Genomic DNA, 15040 nt, shown 5'->3' with positions numbered 1-15040 from the left:
CCAATCACACGCTAGCACCAACTTACACAAATATTCCAACTTCCAAAAGTAGTACTTCTAGACTAGACACATTCATGCTGCATACATCATATTGCAGCATTCATTCTCACGAGTTCTCTCATACCAAACTCGCCCCTGCACTCCCCACGCATCAGGAACTACAATGGGCATACATATTCCCCATTCATTCCTATGGGAGGGCAGGTCACTCACCATTCATTCACAAAGAGCTCAAGCACTTTACACTGTACCACAGTGAAAAAGTGCGCAGAGGCCTAAAATCACCAACACCAGGTTCCATAAATAGGCTAGGAAAAAGCAAAAAGTCTAGGGGTGAACCTGCCCAACGGGCCGGGTCCAACACATATGCAGTGGCGAGAAATTCTGATGGAGCATGGGAGGGATGAGACCAAACTGGTATACAGTGGTTTGATGTGTGTGCCCAAACATTGGCGAGAGGGCAACAGAGAGCAGAAACTAAGGAGGCAGGAAGCCAGACTTATTAAAGAAATGGAGAGTAAAGAGCAAATAGGGCTGAATGGGGATGAAGAGCTATACAGCGTTTTGTAAACTTGTAAAAGAGCTCCTGTCGTCAGTAGCGACAGCGCGTCGATTCACACCATGAACAGTTGCGCATTTGCTACAGAAGTTAGGAGCTTTTTCCGCTCATTGACTTGGACCCATACCCGGGATGACTTGGCGTAATTACAGAGAACAGTTACGGGTGAACAATTAGCTGAGATCAAGCAGGGTTTAATTTTATTGTGTGGAGAAGTTCTTTAATCGGGACATCCCACCAGGTTGTTCGTGAAGAATTGGGATTGGCAGCTGATACATCAGAAGGTCTGTAATCTCTTCTATTATGCTGTCTACATAGATATCTGGCCCTGATGCAGTGTTGCAATTACGACAAAACTTGTGTTCGCTAAAGGGAACAAAGCTATTTTGGAACAATTAATTTATACGCTCAAGACCAAGTACAACGATTGAAGACTGGATTCATAATGACTGGGTGTGCCATAAGGCTGTATCAATGTTTACTTAGAATTCCTGGTTCTGTTTGTGGATTTAGGGTGGGCTTCCCTCCTTGTATGTAAGCCACATTATTTGTTTACATATACCAAATTGAGTGTTTACCTCTAGGTGAGCGCCAGGGAAGCCAAAGTCAACCACTTCAGTGAAACAAATCAATGTCTGTTCATAGCATTATGAATACTATACTGTGAAGTTTTGCCAGTTTAAAGATGGCAGCAATGTATACTATCATTTTTTAGTCCTTGTTTATGTTTATGACGAAGGAATTAACACTGCAGGATAGTTAAATGTGAAAGTGGGCCAAAGTCAATTGTCATGAGCAAGGCTCAGCCAAGCCAAAACTCATAGATCATGTATTTTGCCGTAATAAATTGGCTGCGATTTTAAGCTAGCTAGTGGAGTGCTGATCTCTTTAATTATCACCTTGGCTGCTAGGGGGTTTTCCCCTCCTGTGCTGATGATGTTTGAATACTATAGTTTCATGACAAGGTCAACTCGTCATACGCACAGCGCAGGTAACACCCATGACGAGTTGACCTTGTCATGAGCATGGAAGGGGTTATCAAGGAGAGAGGAATATATTATATATATATATATATATATATATATATATATATATATATATACACACACACATACATACATATATATATACACATACATACATACACACACACACACACAGATACATATTATTTTGCTTTTACATTGAATTTCTATAACGCCTATGAACAGTTTTAACTCCAGAATGCACCCATTTCCTTTTTGTCTCTGTAAGTAAAGTGTCAGGCTGCTTTTTCTCGTGGTCTACAGAGGGGAGGCTCCCATATTTGCCCTCGCTACTTCATGGTGATAGGGGTGGAGTGCAAATAGGCTCCTAGGGCACACATCCACAAATCTTGAGTCTCATATCTGAGGACTGAGTGCAAGGCAGTGCCCACCCTGGGATCTCGTGAGTCCTCACTGCCAGCAGACCCATCCACTACTGTGAATGTTGTCAGGGCTGGCCCTAAACCGGAGTGACCAGGACAGTGCACTGGAAGGATAGAAAATGTGGTGCTTGTTGTGGGGGTGGGGGTCGTTGCAGTGTGACGCTAGGACATGTGATAAAAATGGGTGGTGGGCAGGGGGGTGATGGAGTGATAACAATTACGGTGACGTACATTAAGGGCTGATTACAAAGTCTTTAACAGGAGAGACTAATTGGGACCAAGTAGGATGGATGAGCTACCAGTTTGCATGACATTAAGTCAGGCTGCTCCCTGCTGTGCTCCCTTGGAAAATTGGCACCCTGAGCTTGGCCCCAGCTCGCCCATGTCCAAGACCCTGAATGTTGTGTAGAATACTCATCTGTTGCCAGGAACATTTGAGATGCCTCTTTGTTTCTTGACGTAAAACCCCAATATTTGTGTTCCCGATGTACAACAACCTCTCACAGGTCGGTGCTGCACAGTGTGAGAGAAGGTGTCCTTAGCTCCCGTGTTCTGTGCATGGCAAAGTGATTAAACTGTAAATGCAATCGCAATCATTTTATGTAGTGTTGTAACCAATGAGTGTTGCTATCGCCATCCAGTTCGATGGAGGTGTGCGTCCTGACCTCTCTCGACAGATGTTAGTGGCGAGCGGTAAACTCCCTGAGCCATCTTCTCTGCCTGACACACTTCCATCAAGCGAAAAAGATTGGGTTGAGTCCTGAGCTCTCTGCTGTGTCTGGCTTCTCGTTCGTGTGCTCAGCAGGCCGCAGAGATCTCACGAGCAGAAGCTCGAGGCGAGGATGCGGTGTTTGCAGGCACTACCGGTCACCATAGCAGGCACGCCAGAGAGCCCCTGCCACGGGCGTGGCGGAGGCACATGCCGTGCACACTCCACTCCCTCCCACTGCAGGTCACGCACCCGCCCCCTTCAACGATCCCCTGATCGTTGCTGACTGAATACTCAATAACACTCAATCAGACTTTATTCTCAAGATCAACATCTTGGCTTGGTCAAATGCAGTTAAGCTGGTTTGGGGGCACTACCTCACAATACTTTTCTCTATAACAATTCAGAGATTTAAAAGCGCATTCCAACAACCTCTCTCTGTCTCTCTTGCTGGTTGTAATCCCTTTCTTGAGGGCTGTTGAGCTGGGACTACATGGTGGTCTCGAAGAGTGTTTCCTCCGCCTTGTGTGCTCATTCATTGCAGAGTTATGACCCGACAAAATCCTGAGCTGTAGAGAAGACACACTCATATCAGTACTTAAATTATTATTATTTGTATTATTATCATTATTAGTAGTAAAAGTAATAATAATAGATCAACAGGAGTTATCACAGCAGCTCTCATCATTTACTGACCCTGCTAGCTCTGTGAAATGACAATTCCAGCACAACCTACATCGCACAGATACAAGTGCGCCATTTTGGACAGTGTCACAAATGTTCCAGACAACTCGGCTTGTCCCAACTCCTACTTGCATACCACACCTACAGAAGATATGGGGTCCAGCCTCCTCTCACATCGCCTCCCTGTAAATCTGGAATTACCCGCACTACACATAAGAGCCTCCTGCCCATTTCTTGAACTCCAGAAGAAGTTGAACACCTTGCTTTCGGAGTAAGCCCCCCAGGCCTAGGTTTGGTTAGACGCACACCTGCTCAGTTCCAGTAGACTTGCTAATTGGTCCTGGTTTTTAAAGTGTATAGAATTGTGAAACACTCCATTGGTCTTAAAATGACAGACACTGCCACCACGTGGTTGCCTTTCATAATTAAGTGCTTTGTCTAGAAATAAGTGGGAGTGCCAAACAGTGGCAAGGACATTCGTAAATTAAGCCCTGATTCCATAAACAATTCCCGCCCCAGTGGCCTCAGTATCGAATCACAGTCGAAGACTGAGGCAGCACAGAGTCTGGCCGTGGGTCGTGTGATGTATCCCTGTTAGAGCCTGCAGTAATTCAAGGCTCACAATGGAGTTCTTTTACTGGTAACCTGGCTGCTGTATGTTCCATGTCCAGGGTCCAGAAACTAGTAGCATGGATGGTCCAGTCAGCGGCACTCCCACAGGATGTCTGCCTGCATGCCACAGTCTGTCTGACCTGCTGCCGCCTGCCTGTGATGTCATGGGTGTGTTTGACGGCACCTCAAAGTGTATCTTAACGTATTTACCTTTCGTATACTTGGAGTTTCTTTTAAGTGGACGTAAGCTCACGCTTACAAATATACAGCTTCCAAAAGCCACTATCCAATGCGCGCAAAATATTCACATAGTGTCAGCTCTGTATGCTAGCTTAAGAAAATAGGTGTGAGGGAAATATATATCTATTCCATTGTATACACCTTTCAAGAGGGAATATATCCCTCCAAGCAGTGCCGAGATGCATCTAACGTAACTCTTGTGACTTGCTCAAATGCTTCCATGAAGCGATGACAGTGTTACCCCTGGTGTCTTCGAACAGCTCGGCACCAGTGTGTACACCATATAAAAGAACGTCTAGCTCCCAAAATACGTGTGCAGATGACTTGTGCTGGTAGGTTTTACTGCAAGTGTTGTGCCCTTGCAAACCGCTGGTTTTCTGGTAGGTAATATAGCGTTTCAATTATAATATGTCTCGTGGCAGTGAAACGATTTCACTGTTGCCTGTTCATTGCCGGTTTTGTTCTCAGTCTCTCCTTGTGGTTTGGTTCGCGTCTAATTTGTGTGGTAACATTCAACATTCACTCTCTTCATTCAAAACGGAAAGTGAACATGCAAAGTGTAAAGACGTCCTAGGTAAAATATATTGAGCCTAGGGGTTACGTTTAACAGTGAGTACTACTAGAAACGAACATATCATCAGTTGTAAAACAGCACCAAGTGTCTAGCTGCGTGCACTGTAGACTAGCACCCGTGTAGCGGGAAGCAGTCTTGCCTCTATGAAGCGGCAGAAAAGCTTCACCGGTTAGACGGAGCTTACTGACGTTCTCTATTAGGCTCTGCTTCCCTCGGTTGGATAGTGCCCCGCGTATTATGTCCAGTTTTCCGTTTTTAGTGACAAAGGAATCCTAAACAAGCGTGGCAGGATGCCGGCAGCAGGAGGAGGGCGAGGAAGGGGTGGGGGGCTGCTCGATTCCCTTGCGAGAGCAATAATTGCTACCATATGGCAGCGCTCGCTTCCGCAAGTGAATCGCCAGACGTGCTAAAGGTCTTTTTGCCTATGCAGCGCATGCACGCTGTGTAGGCGAGACCTAAAAAGGGACTGGAAGGCATTTGAGCGAGGGAGAGGCAAAGAGAAAGAGATCGCAGAGTAAGCAAGCCTATTTCCTACAACACCTTATGATGCTGAGCACTGTCTCAGTGTCTGCTCCCTGATCAAATTATGTGCAGAGAATATGTTAACGTATGTCACTAACAGCCTAAAAGGGACAACGTCCATCTACTGCTTCAGTACTGATAAACCGAAGAGTAACGCAGGCTGCAGATCACTTAATATTTAGGGTGAGGATGGAGGGGCGAGTGACAGCAGTCGATTGTGATCCTGAGTGCAATGGAATCGGGATCAGTGAGAGTGAGGCGGTGCAGGGGGTGGCTATAAAAGAACAAAATATTCTGTAAATATTTAGTCTTTCTCTCACTTTCAGGACAAACAAGACAAAATAATTCACACACCTTAAATGAAAAATAATTTCAAGGTAAACTAATCAAAAGAAATGCACTGCAGAATGATTTCGGTTTAAGATGGAAAAAGAAGTACTGTAGCAAGTGCAGACATTTTTATGTGTCCTTTAAAAGCGCACTCTTCAGAATTCAACTGGTAACACCCTTACATTACACCTCTTAAAAAGAATAAATCTTTGTCACCATGAATCCTCGTGTGACTCCATCAAATAGAGACAATCTAGCTACCAAGCAGCATTTAGATTTACAGATTAAGCAATTGCACACATTTACATTTCTTTCAGGTAGCAGGCATCCTGGCAAGATGGCCGGCTTCTTCTTTAGCATCCTGGCCCTCCCTTGGCTTCACAGCACAGGAGTCGGCCACCTTTCCCTTCCAGTCTGAGACATCTCAACTCTCGGAATCAACCATTCCTGAGGGTTGCTTTTTTTTGTTGCTTTTTTTTTAAACAAAAAGTACGGGAACTGTTTTTGTTAAATCAAAAAAGTATGGGCACGTCATTCCCCCCAGACCCTGCCCACTTTAGTCTCAGGGTGGGGAGGGGGAGTACTAAACACCAAACATGGCATGTGAAAAATATGTAATATTCTTCAAATGGAAGGCGTACCAGAAAATAAATTCAATGTAGCAAATTTCAGTCCATCATCTTCTTTCATTATTCCAAAATTATTGCACATGAATTAAAATCAGCCATTGCGTTTCGTTCCTGTCACACTAGGAACTTCATCAAGGCTTAATGTATAGTGTATTCACAATGTTTTGTAGGCAATCACCAGACACACAGGTTTATATTCATCCCATCGATGGAGGGTACATGGGGACCATATCAAGCCCCGGCTCGACGCCAAAGCTGTCAAGGACTCTGTCCTCGAGCCGGAGCTTGATAAGATTGGCTGATTTTAATTTGTGTGCAATAATTTTGGAATAATAAAAGATGATGGACTGATATTTGCTACATTGAATATATTTTCTGGTGCACCTTTCATTTGAAGAATATCCTGTTTTCTGGCCTCAGTGGCACCAAATGGTGGCAAGTGCCAGAAGAGTGGTGGCAAGTGCCAGAAGAGGATGCACAGGACACTAAATTGAACTTGACGGGATTGAGGTGCAAAACCTGTGGTCAGTAACTGTTAGCTTTGTGTATACATGAAAAATATATAATACTGTCTTCTTGAGCATACCAGAAACATGTAAATAAACACATTCTGGTAATTAATAAATAGACTACTTTTAATACATTCTTTCCATCTATCCTACTACCTGGTAGCCGTTTTTGGTGTTAATCTGTAGTCACACCATCAGAATGCTGGAATCAACACCTTCTTATGCAGGGTTGGAATGGGACAGAAAATAAGCCCGGCCACTATAATAAAAGTGCCACCCATTTGCAAATCAGATAGCTAAAAAAGCAGCTCACATCTGTATATCGGGCAGTTTTAAACTTGTAAAGAGATTGTTGAGATTGATAAATACAATGGCAATGTACAACCTGATGTATGCACTCAAAGCAGCTGCCGTACCAATAAATGCAATATTGATGTACACTGTAATCTATGCGGGAACAATAATGTCAATACCAGTAAATGAAATACCAATGTACGCTGTAAACTATGCCCACACAGTGATGTAAATTAATACTAGTAAATCCAGCGTCAATGTACACAGTAAGTTATGCCCACATAATGACGTCAATATCAGTGAATGCAATGTTGATGTACGATGTAACAACCATATGTATATTAATGAGAACAGTAAATATTATATAAACTACAGCCATGTTACACGTGCACACACTCACAAACTTGTATCAATGTTGGATTCAACTGAGATGACCTCCCAAAACAACTACACGTCAGAGATACGTGGTTAGACAAGCCCTGCAACCAAAACCCAAGCCTACCGATTGACAGGTCACAGGTGGAGTTACACTTAGCCCAAAGACAAACACAAACGCACACCCAGGGAAAATCCTGATCGATCCCACAGATAAGTAGTCACACCACAAACAGGCCCAAGGAGACTGGCCCACTAAAACACGTTTGTCCAAAGGCGTATGTTCCTAAAATACTACAAAGTTTGATGCCACATGTAGTTAGGAACACTCAGACAATCAGGAAACGACATGCACACCGCACGAGGTGATCACGCACTTACCAAACCAGACAATTGGACACGCACACTCTAGCGCTCTAGAAGCTCAAGAGCCATCTGTGTCCCACTTAGCAGATGTTTTTTTCTGGATATTTATAACTATGATGATTTCCAAAGAATGTTGAATTATTTTATTGGACCCACAAAATGTATATATGTGCGGCCAAAACTCTGAGACTGTCTTCAGACGTGCCTCTGCCGATACTCTCCCACCTGCTGCATTTAATTAAACCAACTTGTTCCTGTTTTGCCAAAATCCTCTTGCCTTTTTATTTAATTAAGGTCAATCAATCAGAAAGGCTTGAATATCGCCGCTTGCCACCCCGGGGGCCTCCAGTCACTGGATGGCTGTGCGAGCCTCGGTCTAAGAGCCAGGTCTTGGGCTGCTTCTTAAAGTCCTTCAGAGAAGGGGTAGTGCGGAGGGGGAGGTCGTTCTAAGAAAATCATATTCACGCAACAAGATGCTGTAGAAGTGGGGAAAGAGCCTTTACAATGAGGTTTTTACTTCGTTAAGCCTTTACCACGCATTATTTAGTACGCATATTTTTACCACGAATATGCATTTCAAATGCATGCCATTTAAGGTAAGTTGGGGAGTGGGATTCTCCCCCCACAAATACATTGTTTTTAAATATAAAAACAATGTTTGGTATTGGCTTGCGTTTGAAGTACTTTTTAGCTGTAAAAACATGCGTGCTAAAAAATTTGTGTCAAACGCATGCAATGTAATTGCATGTGTTGTACCATCGTACAACCTAGAAGGGTTTTGCAAGGTATAGGATACTGCATGCATTTGTACTTGCTTCTGGCAAAGGGAAATTAACAGTAAGAACAGGCCCACCAGGCCATAAAACAGGCCCACAAACAGCCACAAAATCAAGCATTTACAATGCAATGGTTTTGCCTTTGTTAAAGTTTGAGCTATTGGCAATGCTCTTGACATTTTTATTTATGTTTTTTTTAACATAAATAAATGGCATGGTCATTTGCAATGCCACTAGCTTTATCTTTCCTCATTCTTCGGTTTGTTCCGACCAAGGACCAATTCGGTCTCGCTGCTTTTTGACTGGATATGCTGTATCTTTCCATTGTCAAGTTTAGAAACTTGAACCACAAGGGAGTATTTTCTCTCCCTCGTCGTCTCTATCCATCTCCACCCCTTTGCAATACTTTTTCTTTTGCATTAAGGAAAAGCATTCCAGACGTACATCAGTCCGGCAGGGAAGGGGGGGGGGGCGGGGGGAAGATCCAGGCAAAACGAACATCTATGCCCTGGGGTGAGTCCAATTGGCTTTGCCAGGGCTTGCTGGATTCATCAGTAACACAGCCCACAATCCTTGCACTATCACCACAGAGTCCTACTCAAGACACTATACTTTGACAGAAACCCACCATCACGCCTGCGCCCTGTCCCTGTGAAAGCAAACACCAGCAACACACACTGCTAATAAAATCACCCCCTTGAGTGCACAATTTCCCATGGTACAACAGCGACCAGGTTTGTGGTTCGTATACTACAAGCATTGGCAAAGTCAACAGGTTCGTCTTGGTCAAGGACACATATGTTACCCAAAACGAACTGATAAATGGATACAGGTACCGAGGAGACCTGCGGGGAACACAGCCGTGTAAACAAGCAGAAGAGGGAATCAGTTTCCCAGCCTGCTTCGGGGGATTTCCCCAGATCTGGGGAGGGTCAAGCCGGGACCACAGGAGCCCTGGTCTCTAAAGGGACAGGGCAGCCATGTGTGATGTTTGCATATAAAGAGTTCACATCATTAACACGTTTACCAACAAGCCCGAGGGTGACAGACAAGACGGAAGGAGGGGTAACTGGTGAGAACAGCAAACCAGATAGAGATCACCACCACCGCCGCCCCCCCCCCCTTCCCCGCTGAGGCCGCCGCATCAGGGCAAGTCAGGGGGCAAGCAAGGCCCTGCACGTTAAGAGCATTAAGCAAACGGTGGGCTTTGGAGGGGTGGGCCTTTAATCTTGGCACGTCACAAACAGGACTCCCTATACCGCTGTTTCTCAGGTAACTAAGTCATCAATAGTAACCCATTAACAGGATCTTTAGAAGGAGCGGCCCAATAGCACACAACCCATTTAAACTGCGGGGTGCGGGGGTTTACAGGGCCGCTTCGAACCACTCTGGATTTTCTTTTCTCGCCTTTAGGGGTAGGATTTAAAGTGCACTGCCAGTGGTAGGCCTTCTGACTTGGCCTCCACTTCTGTCACAAACACTCAACAACCACAGCGTAAAAACAGTCAACAGCAAAATAAATGGCAGCAGTAATAAAGGGAGGGGCGCTGGAAAAAAAGTGCACTCAGGACCAATTTAACAGCACCAAAAAGGGCGGCTTACAGAGCGTCATCGCAAACTGAACTACTCTAGCATTTGTTGCACGAGGTTTTGTGACCAACAGAATGCTCATTCGATCATTCATCCTAGAATGAATGGCTGAATTGGCCACGCCGTGAACCGCAGCAGGGATGAATCTATTCTTGGACCCTCCGCCTTTCCGGGTCGCTTCTTCCCACCGCCCCGGTCCCCGCTCCACCGCCGGCAGAAGAGCGCGCTCAGCGGAGCCGTGAATTCCCCAGCTCGGATTACCGCGCTCCCGTCATTAATCACCGGTTCGAAGCTGCAGCGAGGAGCGCACCGAGGCCAGAGCTGCACCGAGGCGTGCGCAGCCCCCTGGGTAAGGCCTCATTTTGAACGACAGACCCAGGACACGTCAGAACCCATCCCCGTACTCTCCTTTTATAACAGGGTGGTCGCCTCATTCCAGGTTATTACTGACACCGACCCTATCACCCACAAATCACGGGGATCCGGTCTGACAGTCTCATATGGAAGCAACACTACTCCAACACCCAGAACGCCCCGGCCTAAAGCAATGAACAAAAGGCGCGAAATGGAAACCGTGTCTGCAATTACCTGGCGGGGGGGGTGGTCACCCAAACGCCAAAACCTAATACCTGCCGAGACCACATCCTTCCAAAGCCCCATCACCGGGCCCTAATCTTGCTAACCCGGCCTGCCTGGACCACACTTCTGATGTGAAGCCTTGGGGTGCAGCACGGCCGACTCTCGGCATGATACAGCTGCAGCCTGATGGGGCCGTGGCGGGACTTGCTCTGTCCCCGGGGCTCCTCCTTCGCTCGGGAGCCTCGGGACAGACGCAGGCTGCTTCCTGCTCTCCACTCCTCCTCCGGATGACGTGGCGGAGGCTCGGCCGGCTGGGCCAATCCCAGCGCGGCCCTGGCTGGAGGCACACGGCTGCTTCCTTCGGGCCGGCTTCTCACTGCGGGCAGCATCTCCGGTCTCCCTCACAACACGGGAGACCGGCAAGGCAGGCAATGGCTTCCCCAAGGAAGGGGGAAGCGGAAACCACGTCCTCCCGGCCCCGCCCACAAACAGGCGACGGGCCGGACATCTTCTTCCGGTGTTTCCAATGCCGGACCAGATTCGGGGGCGTTTCCGAGAACAGGCTTTCGGCTAACGTCGCCAAAAGCCAAAAATTCTCGGGAACGCCCCAGACTCTGGTCCTGCATTGACGGACAAACGTGTCTTCCAATGGCTAGCCTCCATTTATGGAGCTAGCCAATGAAAGACAGGGGCGGATTCCCAGCCCCCATACTATACTCATTAGGTTTTCGCCTAGCGAAACGATGCTTTCGCATCGTTTTCGCCAGGCAAAACCTAAAAAACAGCCCACACACTGACCTAGCAGACCAGCCCTTCTGACACTACCAGATTGCCCTATAAGCAGGGCCACTGGAATTATGTGATTCTAAGGCTGCAGAGTATTTAACATAATATGAACTTGCCACATCTACCACATAATGCATAATTTGCTGCATATTCCGCAAATTGTACCATATATATATATATATATATATATATATATATATATATATATATATATATATATACACACACACAGTAACGTTACAAGCACAGTAAAGGACAATTCATTAAAGTCGATTAGTCACTAACCTTTCAGTTGCCAATTGCGGTATGTGAGGGGTAAACTGTTACTAATGAGGTAAAACCTTTGCCCAGTATTATCGTGTAAAAAATGACAAAATAATGCAGTAATACTGTCACAAACTGTGGTACAATATGCCTCATAATTTGCCTTTTCTTGAGCCATAGTATAGTCACCTCTCCTGCCTACTTTGGTCCTCTCGTGTCGCTTAATTCCAGTGGCTCTGCCTATCGGCCAGTTCGACCTACTTCTTATGCTAAACGTGACAGCGTGACAGTTAAATATATGTGAGTGGCTCGTTATGAGGCAATTTAAACGCTACTTGACATGAAGCAGAAACTAGAGTTTAAAATGCCTAGTAAAATGTGTGGGCCTATGCCAAGCCATGCCTGCATTAGCAGGTAAATAGCTTACACTGAGTAAATATTAAAACATGCAAAACTCGTTCTACATTTAGCGTTTGTTTTACTATTAACGACGAAATCGTTATATCTTTTGACATGATACACCTTTGATTCCTGCTACCGTTTTCCTTTTCTTACTCAAAACACATCCGCAACTGCATCAGGAATATTTTGTCAACAAAAAGCTACTACATTGAGAACTGAAGAATCTCTGTACAGGCGCTCTCGAACGTCCCACCCAGCCCTTGGCGCGTCCCCAGGGGCACCCCATGTTTGGGGGGAGGGGGGGGGGGGAGGAATACGCACGTGCATAACCAGTCGTGCCTTGTCTGAGAAATGCCCTTACAAGTCTGGACAAGTGGCAAGAATATTTACGTTGTTAAGAAAATCAATCGCTCTCTGCCACTAAAATTGCCTCAAGAAAAATCTTGGCTCTCTGAGGCACACGTGGAACATGACAGCTAAACATGTGGATTCTATGCACCTGGCATTTGTACCTACACCATCAGAACACCACCTGATCTGTACAGTGCACATGAATCATGATTCAGCACTATAGCAACAGCTGACTAGCTGCCGAATAATGATATCACGTGATATCTTTAGCCATTCCTGACTTTTCAGCCAACAACATTCTGCATTTACAGTTTCGCTTTACAGGTCTACATGTATGCCTACAAGTTCCAGCATGCCCAGTGATGTTTGCTAAGAAAACAAAACTAAGTACAGGCTGAAATGTCACCCAATAAATTTTGAAGATATAACAAATCAGTCGACGAGCACCCTCTGTACCCCCCAAACAATTTTTAGCTTCAGCGTAGTGCTCACGTAAGCCAGATGGGAAGAGACAATTGTTCAAGATGTTCCTAGACTTGTTTCGTTGTTTGTGGCTCGTCAGTGTAATATCCATGGCATGCCATTAACAGTAATGAACCTGGAAAAGTGTACCAAAATGTTTCAACATTTGAAAATCTTATTTATGTGATTCATTCTTTTATTAGATTTTCAAAAACAACACCCTGTGCGCTCTCTGAGAAACAGACATACAAACATAATTATTTGCAAGAAAGACAGGAAACAAATACAAGCCCAATGTAATCGTAGAGAAGCAGTCGCATGGACAAAGCTTGATTTCAAGTTGTAGTTTATTATCAAGCTCCGGATAACACTTCTTCGAGCTCTAGGACGATGCACTGTAATACAATCAAGCGTAGGCCCTGAAGATCCAACTTGCAAAGCGTCACCCCCTGGAAGAGGATTTTTTATTGTTAAACAAATACATCACTCTAGCGCACAATGTAAACTAGAAGTATTCAGTCAGTCCAGTGGCCTCTAGGCTGCATGCAGCCACTAGAATTATGCGATTCTACTGCTTCTTTCCACATGCTGCACAATTAATTACATTGATAAAGAATCGGACGCGTTACAGATCACACACGTACCCATTGCACTTTTGATAAACAGGTGTCATTTTAACGGCTGGCTATGTGACGTGCATTCCAATAACGTAAATTCGGCAAAATGTAGTCTAGTATCAAAGATTGGCAAACGAAATCTATGCCACTCCAACGCCTTGTTTTCAGGCCTGGGTTTCCATTTAATAATTAAGTGCACTCTGGGCTTTGCAGTCCTAGTTCAACACAAGTGAGGAATAACACATTAAAGAATTCACAATGAAATGAAAGGTTGTATACCGGTGACACCGAGTTATTTGGTAACACAACTGAGTGGAGAAGCACATAACATGATAAGGGAGCACGCACCTTAAGTGGACAGTACGTACGTATGATAGTTGAGAAGCTGCGCACGTTCCAATAGTAAAGCACTCACAGTTGGCAAACTTAGCAAAGGTCTAAGGACACAGTACAACACGAGAGCGGTTTCGACTTCACAGCGGAAGGAAATGCGCTGTATAACTACTATTGCGTTATAAAAGATTAGCGCGACATCTACACTCCAGTTACAATGGTCAAGGGACAACACGGATATTAAAGAACTAAGGGACAATGTTTACTTTAGGGGCCAGCGGCAGCCGAAACCCTCCGTGTCCCAGTTCGCCCAACCCCGGCACCTGCCGTAGGCACTCACCTCTGCCAGCACTGGACCTGCGCCTGAAGCTGTTCCTCAGGAAGTTGGCAAACTGCGCCATAACCCTGTCCGTCGCAGCGCCCGGCTCCGCTTCACCTGTGACCCGCTCCGCACCGATCAAAGGTGCTCAGGCACCCTGCGCACGCCGCACGCGGAAGTGCTGCACGCTGCCGTCTTTCAGCTGACTCCTTCACCTCAGAACCGCGCGCACCACTTCCGCGTCCACGGGGCGCGCGCGGCTTTCATTTTCTCTTCACCTTTCAGGACCTGTCCTGGGATTCCCTGTTTGGAACCGGAGGAGGCAGGCGCAAGTGTTCAAAGAGCGGCGAGGGAGACTCTGAAAAGTCCCCTTCATGGCTATATGCCTGGCATCCACGAGCCGACAAAACTGGCTGAACTTTTTGAAGCGGTGCTATCAAGTAAATACAGTCGTAATTTTAAATCGGCATACCTGTCAACTGTTGCATAAAAAATGCGAGTGAAATCAGACGTTTAAAAGCTGTTCTCATTCAGGTCAAAGGTAACATGGAGAAGGCTTACCTGTTAAGTGCTTCCTCCATCCCAACCTCAGAATGTTGTGATGTTTTTTCACTGACTTCAGAACTGAAATTGGGCGGTGCAGTGGTGGGCGAGCCAACAAATTAACGGGGAGAGCCCCAGCGCCGAGTTAAGGCTCTGGATTGTCACTTTAGCCCATGCAAGTGTCAAGCTATGACAATATTTGCTAAA

At 45.7% G+C, this 15040-nt stretch overlaps 1 protein-coding gene across 2 annotated transcripts in view; it reads right to left on the bottom strand.

The window, feature by feature from the left end:
• DENND2D (DENN domain containing 2D) overlaps nucleotides 1–14676 on the bottom strand; it is a 637596-nt gene extending 622920 nt beyond the window's left edge. For both annotated transcript variants that reach the window (XR_015295991.1, XM_086923088.1), the window contains exon 1: nucleotides 14312–14676. Coding sequence is in view for 1 of the 2 variants with exons in the window: in XM_086923088.1 (XP_086779214.1) it covers nucleotides 14312–14372 (61 nt within the window). In the remaining variant the exon portion in view is untranslated. The remainder of the gene's footprint in view (nucleotides 1–14311) is intronic.
• Between the last annotated feature and the right edge of the window lie 364 nt (nucleotides 14677–15040).

Source organism: Lissotriton vulgaris, chromosome 5 (assembly GCF_964263255.1).
Source record: "Lissotriton vulgaris chromosome 5, aLisVul1.2, whole genome shotgun sequence".
NCBI lineage: Eukaryota > Metazoa > Chordata > Amphibia > Caudata > Salamandridae > Lissotriton > Lissotriton vulgaris.
Note: the sequence above shows the minus strand (reverse complement) of the source record. Positions and strands in the feature narration are given on the sequence as shown.